The following is a 12,931-nucleotide window of genomic DNA, read 5'->3' on the forward strand; positions in this document are numbered from 1 at the left end:
TCAAAGAGTGGAATAGCTGTTGCCAAAAAATGGGGGGGGAGGGGGCAAATGAGAGTTTCTGATCAATGGGCTTAAGTTTCAGTTAAGCAAGAGGAGTAAATTCTAGAGATCTACTGTACGACACTGTACCTCTGTTGCACACTTAAACATTTGTAAATTTTTGTATCTCATAACACATTTAAAAATGTGTTAAGAGTAGATCTGATGTTAAGTATTCCTACCACAGAAAAATAAAATTTTTTAAATGCTCAGGGTCACCTGGGTGGGTCAGTCAGTTAAGCATCCAACTTTGGCTAAGGTCATGATCACAAGGTTCATGAGTTCAAGCCTGCATTGAGCTCACTGCTGTCAGGACAGAGCCCATTTCAGATCTTCTGTTCCCCTCTTTCTCTGCCCCTCCCACACTCGTGCTTACTCTTTCTTTCAAAGATAAACGTTTTAAAAAGTTTTTTTTAATTTTTGTGTTTTATTTTATTTTTGAAAGAGAGAGAGAGAGAGACAGAGTGTGAGTGGGGGAGAGGCAGAGAGAGAGGGAGACACAGTATGTGAAGCAGGCTCCAGGCTCTGAGCTGTCAGCACAAAGCCCGACTGAGGGCTTGATCTCACGAACCGTGAGATGATGACCTGAGCCAAAGTCAGACGCTTAACCGACTGATCCACCCAGGCGGGCCTAAAAAAGTTTTGTTTTTAGTGCTCAAGGTCTGAAACCTGAGTGGAGCAAAGAAACAATGAGACCAGTGACAAAAATGGGGACCCTGAGAAAAGGAGCCATTTTTGTGATGATGTACTAAGAGGGAGGCTGTGAAACCACATCCAAGTGGAGGCACCTTTAAGTACCAGTTGAATATAATTGATTGGAGATAAAAATATAAATAAAGTCAAGACTGAGAGATATTTGAAGCCAAGAGCAATTCATGAATTGTGTTTTTTTTTTTTTTAATTTTTTTTTTCAACGTTTATTTATTTTTGGGACAGAGAGAGACAAAGCATGAACGGGGGAGGGGCAGAGAGAGAGGGAGACACAGAATCGGAAACAGGTTCCAGGCTCTGAGCCATCAGCCCATAGCCTGACGCAGGGCTCGAACTCACGGACCGCAAGATCGTGACCTGGCTGAAGTCAGACGCTTAACCGACTGCGCCACCCAGGCGCCCCTCATGAATTGTGTTTAATGAATGATCAGCTCAAGGACCAAGAATCAAGCCTTAGAAAAGTAGCCCCTTTTGGGAGTGATGGGGTGGAAAGAAACCATAAAAGAAAAAGGTAATGGTCAGAGAGACAAGAGGACCAACCACAAAGCCAAAGAGTTGTCAAAGGGTCGTCAGCTATGTCAAAGCCAATGGGAACTGAGAAGAGACCCTTGGAAAGGGCTCTCAGATGAGCAGCTAGCCTGACCTCCCATACCTGGGTAGCAAACTTTTTTTTTTAAGTTTATTTATTTTTGAAAGAGAGAGACAGACAGACAGAATATAAGCAGGGGAGGGGCAGAGGTAGAGGGAGACAGAATCTGAAGCAGGCTTCAGGCTCCAGGCTCTAGGCTCCAGGCTCCAAGCCCGATGTGGGGCTCAAACTCAGGAACTGTGAGATCATGACCTGAGCTGAAGTTGGACTCAACCAACTAAGCCACCCAGGCGCCCCCTGGGTAACAAACATTTTGGGCTAAATACCTCATGAATCATGCCAATGTTCTGTCCTCAAGGGTCATAAGAGATAGCCTGTCTATCAAGAGGCTGCTTCGGATTCTGTGTCACCAGGTCTCTCTGCCCCTCCCCCACTCATGCTCTGTCTTTCTGTCTCTAAAAATAAATAAACGTTAAAAAAAAATTTTTTTTTAAAAGAGACCTGCGCATAGCTGTGTTTCCCAGGGCTTGCTGTTTTCTCTTCTGTTTCTGGCAAGAGCCCAGAAAAATAGAGCTATTTTGCTTGCCATGAATCTCAGGTCCCCTTATCTCTTTAACTAAAGGTGGGGTAGGTCATGAAAGCTATAGGCCGAAATTTTTAAATCACTGGCAAAAGTGTAGCTTAATGATTATTTATGAGCAACGGCAGCAGCAAATGGAGGAGGACTCCCAGTGGACTCCAGTTAGCTGCCAGTTCAAACGATAAGATTGGGAATTGTGAAGTGAGAATAAGGAACTGTCTCTTCGTTTTCTACCTTTACGGTTGTGGCCAGTTATCAAATAATAATAATAACTGACATTTAATGGCATAAGTTTTTCTAAGGGTCAGTCTCTTGATCAAATGTCCCTAAACTTGACTTATCCTAGCCACATGGCAAATGAAAGAGCTAGCCTTCATGTTCCTAAGATGCTGGAGATTTGTCTGTGTGATCAAAGAAACAGCAAATGGACTTCGCTGGGAGCATGAGGGATGAGGCTGGAACTTCCATTAGTTGAATCATTTATGGAATCTATGGAACAATTTTTAACCTTTGTTCCATAAAACCTTTAAAGATAATGGGAAATCTGGGGACGGAATGAGGCAGGTGAGATCGTGTGGAATAAATCGCCTCTGAAGGATCTTTTCCATTCCAGGCTTACTATAAAGTAAGATCCCGAACCACCGAAGAGGTTTGAAAGCCTTGAAACTTTGTGCAGCGTTTCAAAAAACAAAAAAAAGTGCATAAACTACCTTTCCCAGGAGGCCTCGCGGGGCACTCTCCGCTCTCCTCTCGTTTCTCTTCGCCTCGAGGTAAGCTGGGGAATGTAGTGCCCCAAGCCGCCCTGCACGTGACGCGTGCGGAGGAAGACAAGGGGCCCCGCGCCGCCCTAGGCGGTCCAGGGTCCCCGGAGTCTAAGTGTGAGCAGCTCCTTGCCCGGAATTTGGTTTGTGCAGGGCGGGGAGGGCCCCCGTCGTCTGGCCCCATCCGTGTAAGCGCTGGCCCGGGAAGACCGCCCGCTGGCGCTGCTCGGGGGAAGTCCCCGTGGGCGAGGCACCGCTGGGTCCCGTCCAGTTTCTGGGCAGCCCCGTGCGGGGGGGGTCGGGGGGTGGGGAAGGTGCGAACAGCCCGGGGGCTCGGAACTCGCGCCCTGCGCCCCACCCAGGCTGCGGCCGCACGGGGAGGAAGCGCGTCTAGGTTGAGTGCAAAGTTTCCCTTTTTGCTTTCTCGTCAGAGCCGCTCCAGCGGGCGGTCTTAAGTTTGAGGGGGTCCGGAACCGAAGGAGTTAAAACAAGCGACTCCCCCCCCCCACACACACACACTGGCCGCCTCCCTCACCAGTCCAGCCCGCCAGCCATGGGCGGACGCGATCACCTGTTCAAAGTGCTGGTGGTGGGGGACGCCGCGGTGGGCAAGACGTCCCTGGTGCAGCGATACTCCCAGGACAGCTTCAACAAACATTACAAGTCCACGGTGGGAGGTGAGACGGCGCCGCGGGGGCGGGGCGGACCCCTGCGGGTGGGGAGCCGGGGGCTTCGAGCCCTCAAGGCCCTTCCTCCTTCAGGAAGTAGGTGTCTGGGATCTTGGAGCGAGTAACTAACTGCCCGGTGTTTGATTTGCACGTTTCTCTTGGGTTTCCCCAGTGAGGTTCACCCAGCCTGAGCTGACTGCCGGGGAAGAGATTGGGCGAAGGTGTGAAGAGGTGGAATGGGGAAGGGAGGATGAGAAAATGCGCAATTGTTGCGTTCCCCCCCCCCCCCCCCCGGGAACTGTGAACTCAGGTCTCCTGCAACCTTCCAGGCGGTCATGGGCAAATTCGTGTCATCAGCAGAGGCCGCTGGGACCCCCACCCCCACCCCTCCTACCTGGGAGGCCCGGTTGGGTGCCGCCTGGGGCTCTTGGCCTGCCTCTCCCAGGAGTTCCAGGCAGCTGATGAAGGAACAGAAAGGTGTTTAATCTGGCCTTAAAGGATGCTAGTGTGTGTGTGTGTGTGTGTGTGTGTGTGTGTGTGTGTGTTTAATAATTTTTAAAAATTTATTTATTTTGAGAGAGACAGAGAGACAGAGCAGGGTAGGCGCAGAGAGAGAGAGGGAGAGAGAGAATCCCAAGCGGGCTCCCTGTGTCAGCGCAGAGCCCCACGTGGGGCTCCTTCGGAGAACTGCTAGATCATGACCTGAGCTGAGATCAAGAGTTGGATGCTTAACCTTAAGGCTGAGCTACCCAGGCGCCCCTAGAATCCCAGCTTTGTTTGGGGGTGCCTACCTGGGAGAGCCCCTGGCCCCCACAATCTGATGCTTATCCAGGCTGGTAAGCTGTGTGTATTTTTGTCCATGGATTGCTTAAATAAAGGCAACCTAGAAATTCTTCGGGAAATCTGAAATATATGGATTATCTGGCCTATCTTTCCACCCCTTTTTCTCTCAAACTGGGGAGGTGAAAAAGGAAGGCAACACAAAGGAGTTCATTCATTTGTTTCTAGGGACAGGCTTTGGACTCAACTTTTTTTTCCCCTCAGAGGTAGAAATGCCTTTGTGTTAGGTAGAAGGTGTTTAGCTGGGAACAGCTGGTGAAGGGGGAGAGTAACACAACATTTATTCATTTATCTACATTAAGAGAACTCTTTTTTTTTTTTTTTTAAGGAAAAAACCTGCACTAATGTAACTATTGAAGATGGGTGCTGATGTCCATTATGGAATTTAAAAAAATTAACAAGCATTAACACTACCATTAAAACATCCTCCTTGGGGCGCCTGGGTGGCGCAGTCGGTTAAGCGTCCGACTTCAGCCAGGTCACGATCTCGCGGTCCGTGAGTTCGAGCCCCGCGTCAGGCTCTGGGCTGATGGCTCAGAGCCTGGAGCCTGTTTACGATTCTGTGTCTCCCTCTCTCTCTGCCCCTCCCCCGTTCATGCTCTGTCTCTCTCTGTCCCAAAAATAAATAAACGTTGAAAAAAAAAAAAAGTTTAAAACATCCTCCTTGAGAACATCCAGCAAAATTTAGGGTTTATAAATTTTTTTTAATGTTCATCTATTTTTGACAGAGAGAGTGCGAGTGGGGGAGGGGCAGAGTGAGAGAGAGAGAGAGAGAGAGAGACAGAATCCAAAGCAGGCTCCAGGCTCTGAGCTGTCAGCACAGAGCCCGAGGCAGGACTCGAACTCATGACCTGAGCTGAAGTCGGATGCTTAACTGACTAAGCCACCCAGGCGCCCCAAAATTTAGGGTTTAAAGTTTCAAAAACTATTTCCTGACCATTTTGCCCCCTAACTCCTAAATAATATGAGGTCCCCTATTTCATGGATTTGGTTAAAAATACAGGGATGCCTGGGTAGCCCACTCGGTTAAGCGTTGCACTCCATCTCAGATCAGGTCATGATCTCACCTACACTGATGGTGTAGAGCCTGCTTGGCATTCTGTCTCCTCTCTGCCCCTCCCCAACTTGTGAGCTCCTGCACCCGCGCTCTCTCTCCCTCTCTCAAAATCAATAAATAAAAATAAAACTTAAAAAAAAATATTTCGCTAATTAGTTTTTAGCAATTGCTCTGGTTTTCCTTTAGTAAAGAATAATTGGCTCCGGCTATATATTTTTTTTTTTTTCAGTAATTATTCTAAATTTCCCCTGGCTTTCATTTCTGTCACAGATGAGGGAAAATGTATCTCCAAATCTGGGAAATTATTCATTTTCTCTCCTTATCAAAAGGCTTTGGCCCCCTGGCAGACTCTTTCAGGCTTAGCTCCTGGAGTCTCAGCATCTACAGACTCCAGCACTGCTCTTAAAGCATCATCCATGCGGGGTCTTTCTTCTTCCTGGGAATCCTCTGGGACCCCTGCACTTTAGCCCATTCCTGCCCCAAATTCCTAGGGACTTATGGAGGGTATAGAATTCCCCCCTCCCCCCCGGGTGTGTTCTCCTCGTAATGCAATCAGATTAGAAACCAACAGTGAAATTGAATGTGGAAGATGCAAAAGCTACCCACACTTACCTCATTTCCCCCTTTTGCCCGATCATCCCTAAGGAAACCCCCTAGACCTCCCAGAAACTGTGTAGCTTGAGATCAGGAATGGTTTTCACAATTGCTCCCACCCTCCTGTCCCCCAGCCTGAGAGATGTAGTAACAAATCGATGAGTTTGTTGAGAGAATAAAAGCCGAAGACCCCTTCAGAGAGTGGTTATGAATTGTCTGTGCCAGGTGCACCTGGCTGTCTCCGTCAGAAGAGCATGTGACTCTTAATCTTGGGGTTGTGAGTTCAAGCCCCATGTTGGGGGTAGAGTTTACTTAAAAAGATAATAATAGGGGTGCCTGGGTGGCTGAGTTGGTTAAGCATCTGACTTCAGCTCGGGTCATGATCTCACAGTTCATGGGCTCGAGCCCCTCATCGGGCTCTGTGCTGACAGCTCAGGGCCTGGAGCCTGCTTCGGATTCTGTGTCTCCCTCTCTCTCTGCCCCTCCCGTGCACTCTCTCTCTTTCTCTCTCTCAAAAAAAAAAAAAAAAAGAATAAACACTTAAAAAAATTTTTTTAAATAATAATAAATGTTAAAAAAAAAAAAGAATTGTCTATTCCACAGGTGTGGTGGACTCATCTCAGCCCATTGAGAGCTGAAAAGTAAATAGAAAGGATTAGAGTTGTGTGTCTCTAGTTGAAACTGCGCATTTGATCCGGGTCTGTTCATGGATTTTTTAAAGGTAAATCTTATTCAATTCTACGTGTATTTTCAGTGGATTTTGCTCTGAAGGTTCTCCAGTGGTCTGACTCAGAGGTGGTGCGTCTCCAGCTGTGGGATATTGCAGGTAGGCTGCAAAGATGCATTAGGAACAAAGGAAGAAATTTTGGTCGAATCAGCAAGCCCTCAGAAAAAGTGGGGTAGCAATCCCAGAAGGGCTTTTCTGGAGCCAGAATGACTGGGTCGTTCAGAGGGTACATAAGATGAATCGCTGTAGATGTTTTCTGTAGGTGTTTTGCCCTGGATAAACGTAGGGCCTTTTCCCTGTGGGTGGAGCAGCTGGCAGGGTGGTGGATTGTCCAGGCCATAGGTGGGCGCTCTCACAGCAGACGGAGGGTGCTTTTTCCAGCGTTTCAGCTGACCTTGGTGAGAAACCAGATCCCCAGAAAATAGAGACAATAATAATAATAGCTGACTTTTACTGTATACCAAGCACTTTCCTCAGCATTTTAGATTCAATGACTCGTTAATCCTCATAGCAACCCTGTGATCAAAGCTACTGCTTTTATCCCCGCTCTGCAGATGAGAAATCTGAAGCGCTGAAAGCTTGACTTGGCCAAAGTCATGCAGATAGTAAATGACAGAGCGGGGATTTGGACTTGGGCGGTCTGGGTACAGAATCTGGACTCGGCCACAGTGCCTACTGCCCTGTCCCCCCACAGTGAAGACACGAAGGGCAGGGTATTGGGGGGGCGGGTTGAGACTAGTTGTTAGCATCACGTTTTCAACAGCTCCCTTCTTTCCTCCCAGGGCAGGAGCGCTTCACCTCCATGACACGACTATACTATCGGGATGCCTCCGCCTGTGTTATTATGTTCGATGTCACCAACGCCACAACCTTCACCAACAGCCAGAGATGGAAACAGGACTTGGACAGCAAGCTCACGCTGCCTAATGGAGAGCCCGTGCCCTGCCTGCTCTTGGCCAACAAAGTATGTGGTTAATCGAGGAAAATGGCCCCTGGCCTCTCTCTGTGGTCAGAGAGTAAGCATGTCTAAAATGCTGTCTGATTCCAGGCATCCATTTCCCCTTCTCAAGTTGGCAAAATCATCTCTACCTCTTTTCAAGGGATGCTGGGACTTTCTTTGGGGAGAATGTTGACTAGATTTTAGATGCTGGTGCTCTTAGCCATTGGTGGAAAGGTTTTAAATCCGCAACTATCTGAGCAGTGTTCCTACTCTCAGGAAGTTTATGGTGTTGCCTTTTATGTACTCTCTTTGCCAGTGTGATCTGTCCCCCTGGGCAGTGAGCCGAGACCAAGTTGACCGGTTCAGTAAAGAGAATGGCTTCACAGGTTGGACGGAAACATCGGTCAAGGAGAACAAAAATATTAACGAGGCCATGAGGTGAGTAGCTCATGTTGTTCTGGGGTTAGACACACAGATTTACCTGTCTTCTGCCGCCGCTCCCTGCCTTGGACCTTCTTTCCTTGTTTCTGAACAAACAAGAACAGACTGAGCCGCTGGAATCCCAGCTTTGGAAGGTCAGGGATGCTGTCCTTTCTCCTGAGATAACTGGGGACAAAGGGGCATTTAAGGTTGTGGCTTTACCAAATGCCATCTGGTGATAAGGCAGACAGTTGTCTGCCATTCCTCCCTTTCCTCCACCCAGTTTATCAGGCTTACTTTTTATTTGTTTTTTAGAGTCCTCATTGAAAAGATGATGAGCAATTCCAGAGAAGATATGTCTTTGTCCACCCAAGGGGACTACATCAATCTGCAGACCAAGCCCTCCTCCAGCTGGGCGTGCTGCTAGTAGTTTTTGGCTTGTTTCCCTCCCACTGTCAGGAGGTCTCTTCATCCCTTTCCCTTGGTTGCCCACCCAGCAATCTCATGTGCATTTGAACTGTCTCCTGCCAGCTGTCCTGGAAGGACCATCATCACTAAGGAAAGCCTGGGACTCAAATGCATCTCTGCATCTCTCACAGGTGGGCTCCCACTCGCTGCTGGCTGCTGTGACTCAGTTGGTACCTTCTGTGTAAGAAAGCTCATCTTATCTCTCCATTTGGGATCAGGGATTTTGTGGGAAGCGTTGGAAATCGGCACCTGTGATCAGAATCCCCACCTGTTTTTCACGTTCATTTTCCCATTTGATGTATGTTGATATCTCAACCTGATAGGACTTCAGATTTCGAGGAAAACGAGAGCAAAGGGCATTTCCCAAATTCATCGTAGGTTATCGCTGTCAGATTCTTCCTGTCTTGGACTTTGAATTTGAACCTCTGATTCCAAGATGCACAGGAGTGCGGCTGGATATCCATGGGTTTGGGGCTACAGGAGGTAACGCAAAAGTCACTGTATTTTTGAAGCTTCTAAAGTCATAACTGGCTTTCTCTTACCTTGGCTTCAAGAATAGTCAAGCTTTTAAACTACTTATTGTGTGTGGTGAGAGCATTTCTTTCCCCCAAAGGAATCAATTGTCACGTTAGAGTTTTTCAGTATCTCGCTACCAGCGGGGTGGGAGCGGGGTTAGCAGGTATTCTGGGTTGGTGTCCTGACGTGTAACACTGCAAATGACATCAGTTGGCCGTGGTGCCCTGAAATAGGTCTGTTCCGCACAGCTCAGGGAGTCTGAATGGAAGAGGGAAAGGTTAATAGAACAAAATCCTGTGGCGCAACTTGCTTCTGAGCACTTTGGGTGCCTAGCACTTAACAGCCTTAAGAAACAAATTTTATGGACAGACCTTTGCCTGAGGGGACTGAGTAGATAGACAGAAAATCTTTAAGTAATTTAAGTGCTAAATCGGGTAGAGTTTTTAGTATCAAATCACTTCTAGACAGCTTAATTTGTTAAATTCTCACAGGATGGTGATTTATAACTTACCCAAAGTTATGAATATTCTTAATGAACTCAGAGGCCTAGAATTTTTTGAAAGACACTTATTTAGATAAGTAAGCATCCTAAGTAAGCAACTCCCAAATCTGACCAATCAGAACCACTTGGGAAGTTTGTTTAAAAAAAAATTTTTTTTAAATAAGGTGTTTATTTTATGTTTTAAGATTTCCTAAACCCACTGAATCAAAATTTCCTGGGGTGGAGCCTGGGAATTTGTTGTTTTTCAAAGCTACCCGGATAATTTGACTAGCCTGGTTTGGAAAGCATCACTGGGGAGTTTGGTAAAGATGTACAGACCCAGACATTCCCTATATAAATGCCCCTGGGCTCCCCTGTGCTCTGTTAGCTCTCCAGGTGATTCTAATATACACCAGACTTTGGAAACTACTGTCTTAAGAGAATGATCAGAGGCCAAATATCAGAAAGAGAATGGGAGCCAGACTTTCAGTGGTTGGTTGGTTGGTTTTTAATACCAAGTATTATCACTTGTGCATAGTCTCTTAAGACCGTGAAGTTCTCTTTTGTATTACCCTTTTAAAATAATAGGTTTTTATTACAATGATTCTGAAGGTATTAGTGGAGTAACTAATTCCCTTTATGTGAAAAGAAAATTGATTATTATTTGCCGGTTTGAACCTCCGCAAAGTCACAAATAAAGGTGAAATAAGTCTTGTATTCATGGTAGTTATTCTCCTTTGAAGTGAGTTTGTTAAAGTGCCATTTTATACTGATGAATAATTCAAGAGTATTGTGGAAGTGGAGATTTTATTTTTTAAACACCTTTAAAAAATGTAGGTAAATGTTTATTCTGCCTATTAATTTACGGGTATCCATCGCCTAATACCAATTCAGTACTTGATGTAACATTCCAAATACCTCTTGGAAATGTGACCATTATAAAAAAAAAAAAAAAACATTGAATATGTTTTCTTTTCCCATGTGCTGACTCAAGAGTTACCTGCTTTTTCAAGCATTGCTCGAGGCTGGCCTGCCAGTCCTTCTGGATTTTTTTCTTAAGTGGTGAACATTAAAGGGCTGAAACTAATTAAAGAAGAAATTGAAATGTAACTAATTCCTCTGTATGTCCTATCCATAAAGAAAAGGGAAATAAACTAAGATTTTTTAAAAAGAGGGAAATGTTTACATGAATTAGAATTAGAATTATACTAACAATAATTATATCCTGTCATTGGGATGCTACATGTTGGTACAATTGCTAGGAACATGGATATTGTTGTAGCCCTTCCCTAGAGAACTTTCCATATTTGAGACAAGATGCCCCTCCAACCACTCAGCTCGTTTTTGGACAGAACAAAAACATAAGCATGTCCTGTGGAGTGTTTTTAAGAGACCCAAGGAAGGGCTGAGAACAGAGCTGTGGAACTGTGACTGCCCTGGTTTTGGACTTTGAGCAGAATAACTGAGTGACCAAACAGAGAAAAAGAGATCACAGGTCAAGGAAGGCCCCTCCACAGTAAGGGACGGTTTGCCCTTTCGCCCTTTCGTTACTACTAATGAGCCAGAATTACTCCCAAGATGATTTCCCCAATTCATTTGCCCTAGCTATTGCTAAGATATGTTTGGGGTCCTCATTTTTTCCTGTCATCTCCAGATTTAACTCTTCTTTGAGTGGTCTGTCTTCTGTCCTCAGAACTCTGTCCCATCTAACAGGAGGCCTTTCCTGTGTGTTGCTGTTCATTTGTAAGCAATAGTCTGCTTTTGACATGATCTAAGGCTATGGTTGGAGGATGTAGAAATCTCCATGGTATTCTGTAAGATCCAGTGGCAGATTGCCCAAGGGAGTGAACCTCAGTGCCCTCTTTCCCTCTGCCATCTTGGTTCACTGTATAGGAAGAGGCTTCAGCTATGTAAGTGACTCATTTATTAAAGCCAAATAATCCCCAAGGCTGCAGGTAGGAATAAGTGGGAAACCACTAGAAAGTGATGTGTGTTGGAAAGTACTCCATGTATTTTTGATCCCGCTGTAAATACCTGAGACTCAACAATATGTCTATATATGGCCTTCGTTGGTGGAACAGCTCTTTTTCTTTGACTTTCAAGCCTAATTTGAATTCTCTCAAATTTTGTCTGCAGAGCTTCAGTATATAACGGTATGGTTCTGTATTAGCATTCTCCTGGAAAACACAACTAATAGGAGATATATGCATATGTAAAGGGATTTATTATAAGGAACTGACGTGTGCAGCTATGGAGCCTGGCAAGTCCAACATATGCGGAGTTGACGTTCCAGTTCAGGTCCCAAGGCTGTTAGTTAGGCTGTAATAGCTGATGATATTCCTGCTTGGAAGCCATCAGACAGGAGAATTCTGTCTCACTCAGCAGAGGGTCAACCTTATGTTGTATTTAGGCCCTCAACTGATTGGACGAGGCCCATCCACATTACGGAGGGTAGGATGCTTTACTCAGTCTACTGATTTCAGTGTTAATCTCATCCAAAAACACCCTCACAGAAACACCTAGAATGATGGTTAACCAGATATCTGGGCACTCCATTGCCTAGTCAAATTGACAAATTAACTATCACATACACTTCACAGGACTTCCATTAGGCGATGGTAGTGGTTTTTTTTTTTTTTTTTTTTTTTTTTTTTTTCAACGTTTATTTATTTTTGGGACAGAGAGAGACAGAGCATGAACGGGGGAGGGGCAGAGAGAGAGGGAGACACAGAATCGGAAACGGGCTCCAGGCTCTGAGCCATCAGCCCAGAGCCCGACGCGGGGCTCGAACTCACGGACCACGAGATCGTGACCTGGCTGAAGTCGGACGCTTAACCGACTGCGCCACCCAGGTGCCCCGTGATGGTAGTGTTTTAATACCTTTTCTTCGTACTCAACTTTGATTTACACCCAAAGTCTATGTGATTAGGAACTAACTACACATTAATGAGAATAAAGAGGAGAAAGCACGTAGGAAGAGCAAGGACAGAGAGTAGGCATTTATGATGTATCACGACGTGAGAAGGGCAGCCCAGTAGCACCAACTACTAATGTCTGTGTTGGTGTAAACTCTTCCCCAAGCTCTGAGTTGTATATGCTTCTTAAACTATCTCTGAAATAAGAAAGCAAACAGTTCTTCACATTTTATGTTTGAGGGAACAAATGTCTCAAAATTTGATTGATAGGCAGCCAGTTGAACTTGTCATAAAGTCAAGACAACTTCATGTCTCTGAATTTCCCATCTCCATTCTATCATTTAGGTTTCTGGGAAACATTTGACCCGAAAAACCTATTTTAGAAAATAAGCCCCGGGGTACCTGGCTGGTTCAGTGGGTGAATCCTACAACTCTTGATCTTGGGGTGGTGGGTTTGAGTCCTACATTGGGTGTAGAGATTGCCTGAAAATTTTCAAAAAATATTTAAAAAAAATATTTTTTTTAATGATTATTTAGTTTTGAGAGAGAGAGAGAGACAGCATGAGCGAGGGGCAGAGAGAGAGGGAGACACAAAATCCGAAGCAGGTTCCAGGCTCTGAGCTGT

At 45.7% G+C, this 12,931-nt stretch overlaps 1 protein-coding gene across 5 annotated transcripts; it reads left to right on the top strand.

Moving 5' to 3' along the window:
- The first annotated feature begins 2,671 nt into the window (after positions 1–2,671).
- Positions 2,672–10,108, top strand: RAB29 (RAB29, member RAS oncogene family). Of its 5 annotated transcripts, none has more exons than XM_045456233.1 (6): positions 2,672–2,689; positions 3,112–3,357; positions 6,594–6,665; positions 7,349–7,530; positions 7,823–7,944; positions 8,242–10,108. In XM_045456233.1, exons 2-6 carry the CDS (start codon positions 3,234–3,236, stop codon positions 8,351–8,353), a joined length of 612 nt encoding a protein of 203 aa, XP_045312189.1. In that variant the 5' UTR covers positions 2,672–2,689; positions 3,112–3,233; the 3' UTR covers positions 8,354–10,108. The 5 variants fall into 5 exon arrangements, with proteins under 5 accessions (XP_045312189.1, XP_045312188.1, XP_045312187.1 ...); XM_045456232.1 differs by lacking the exon at positions 2,672–2,689 and adding an exon at positions 2,692–2,797; XM_045456231.1 differs by lacking the exon at positions 2,672–2,689 and adding an exon at positions 2,698–2,823.
- The last annotated feature ends 2,823 nt before the right edge of the window (positions 10,109–12,931 follow it).

The sequence above is a fragment of the Leopardus geoffroyi genome, chromosome C3 (assembly GCF_018350155.1).
Source record: "Leopardus geoffroyi isolate Oge1 chromosome C3, O.geoffroyi_Oge1_pat1.0, whole genome shotgun sequence".
NCBI classification, from domain to species: Eukaryota; Metazoa; Chordata; class Mammalia; order Carnivora; family Felidae; genus Leopardus; species Leopardus geoffroyi.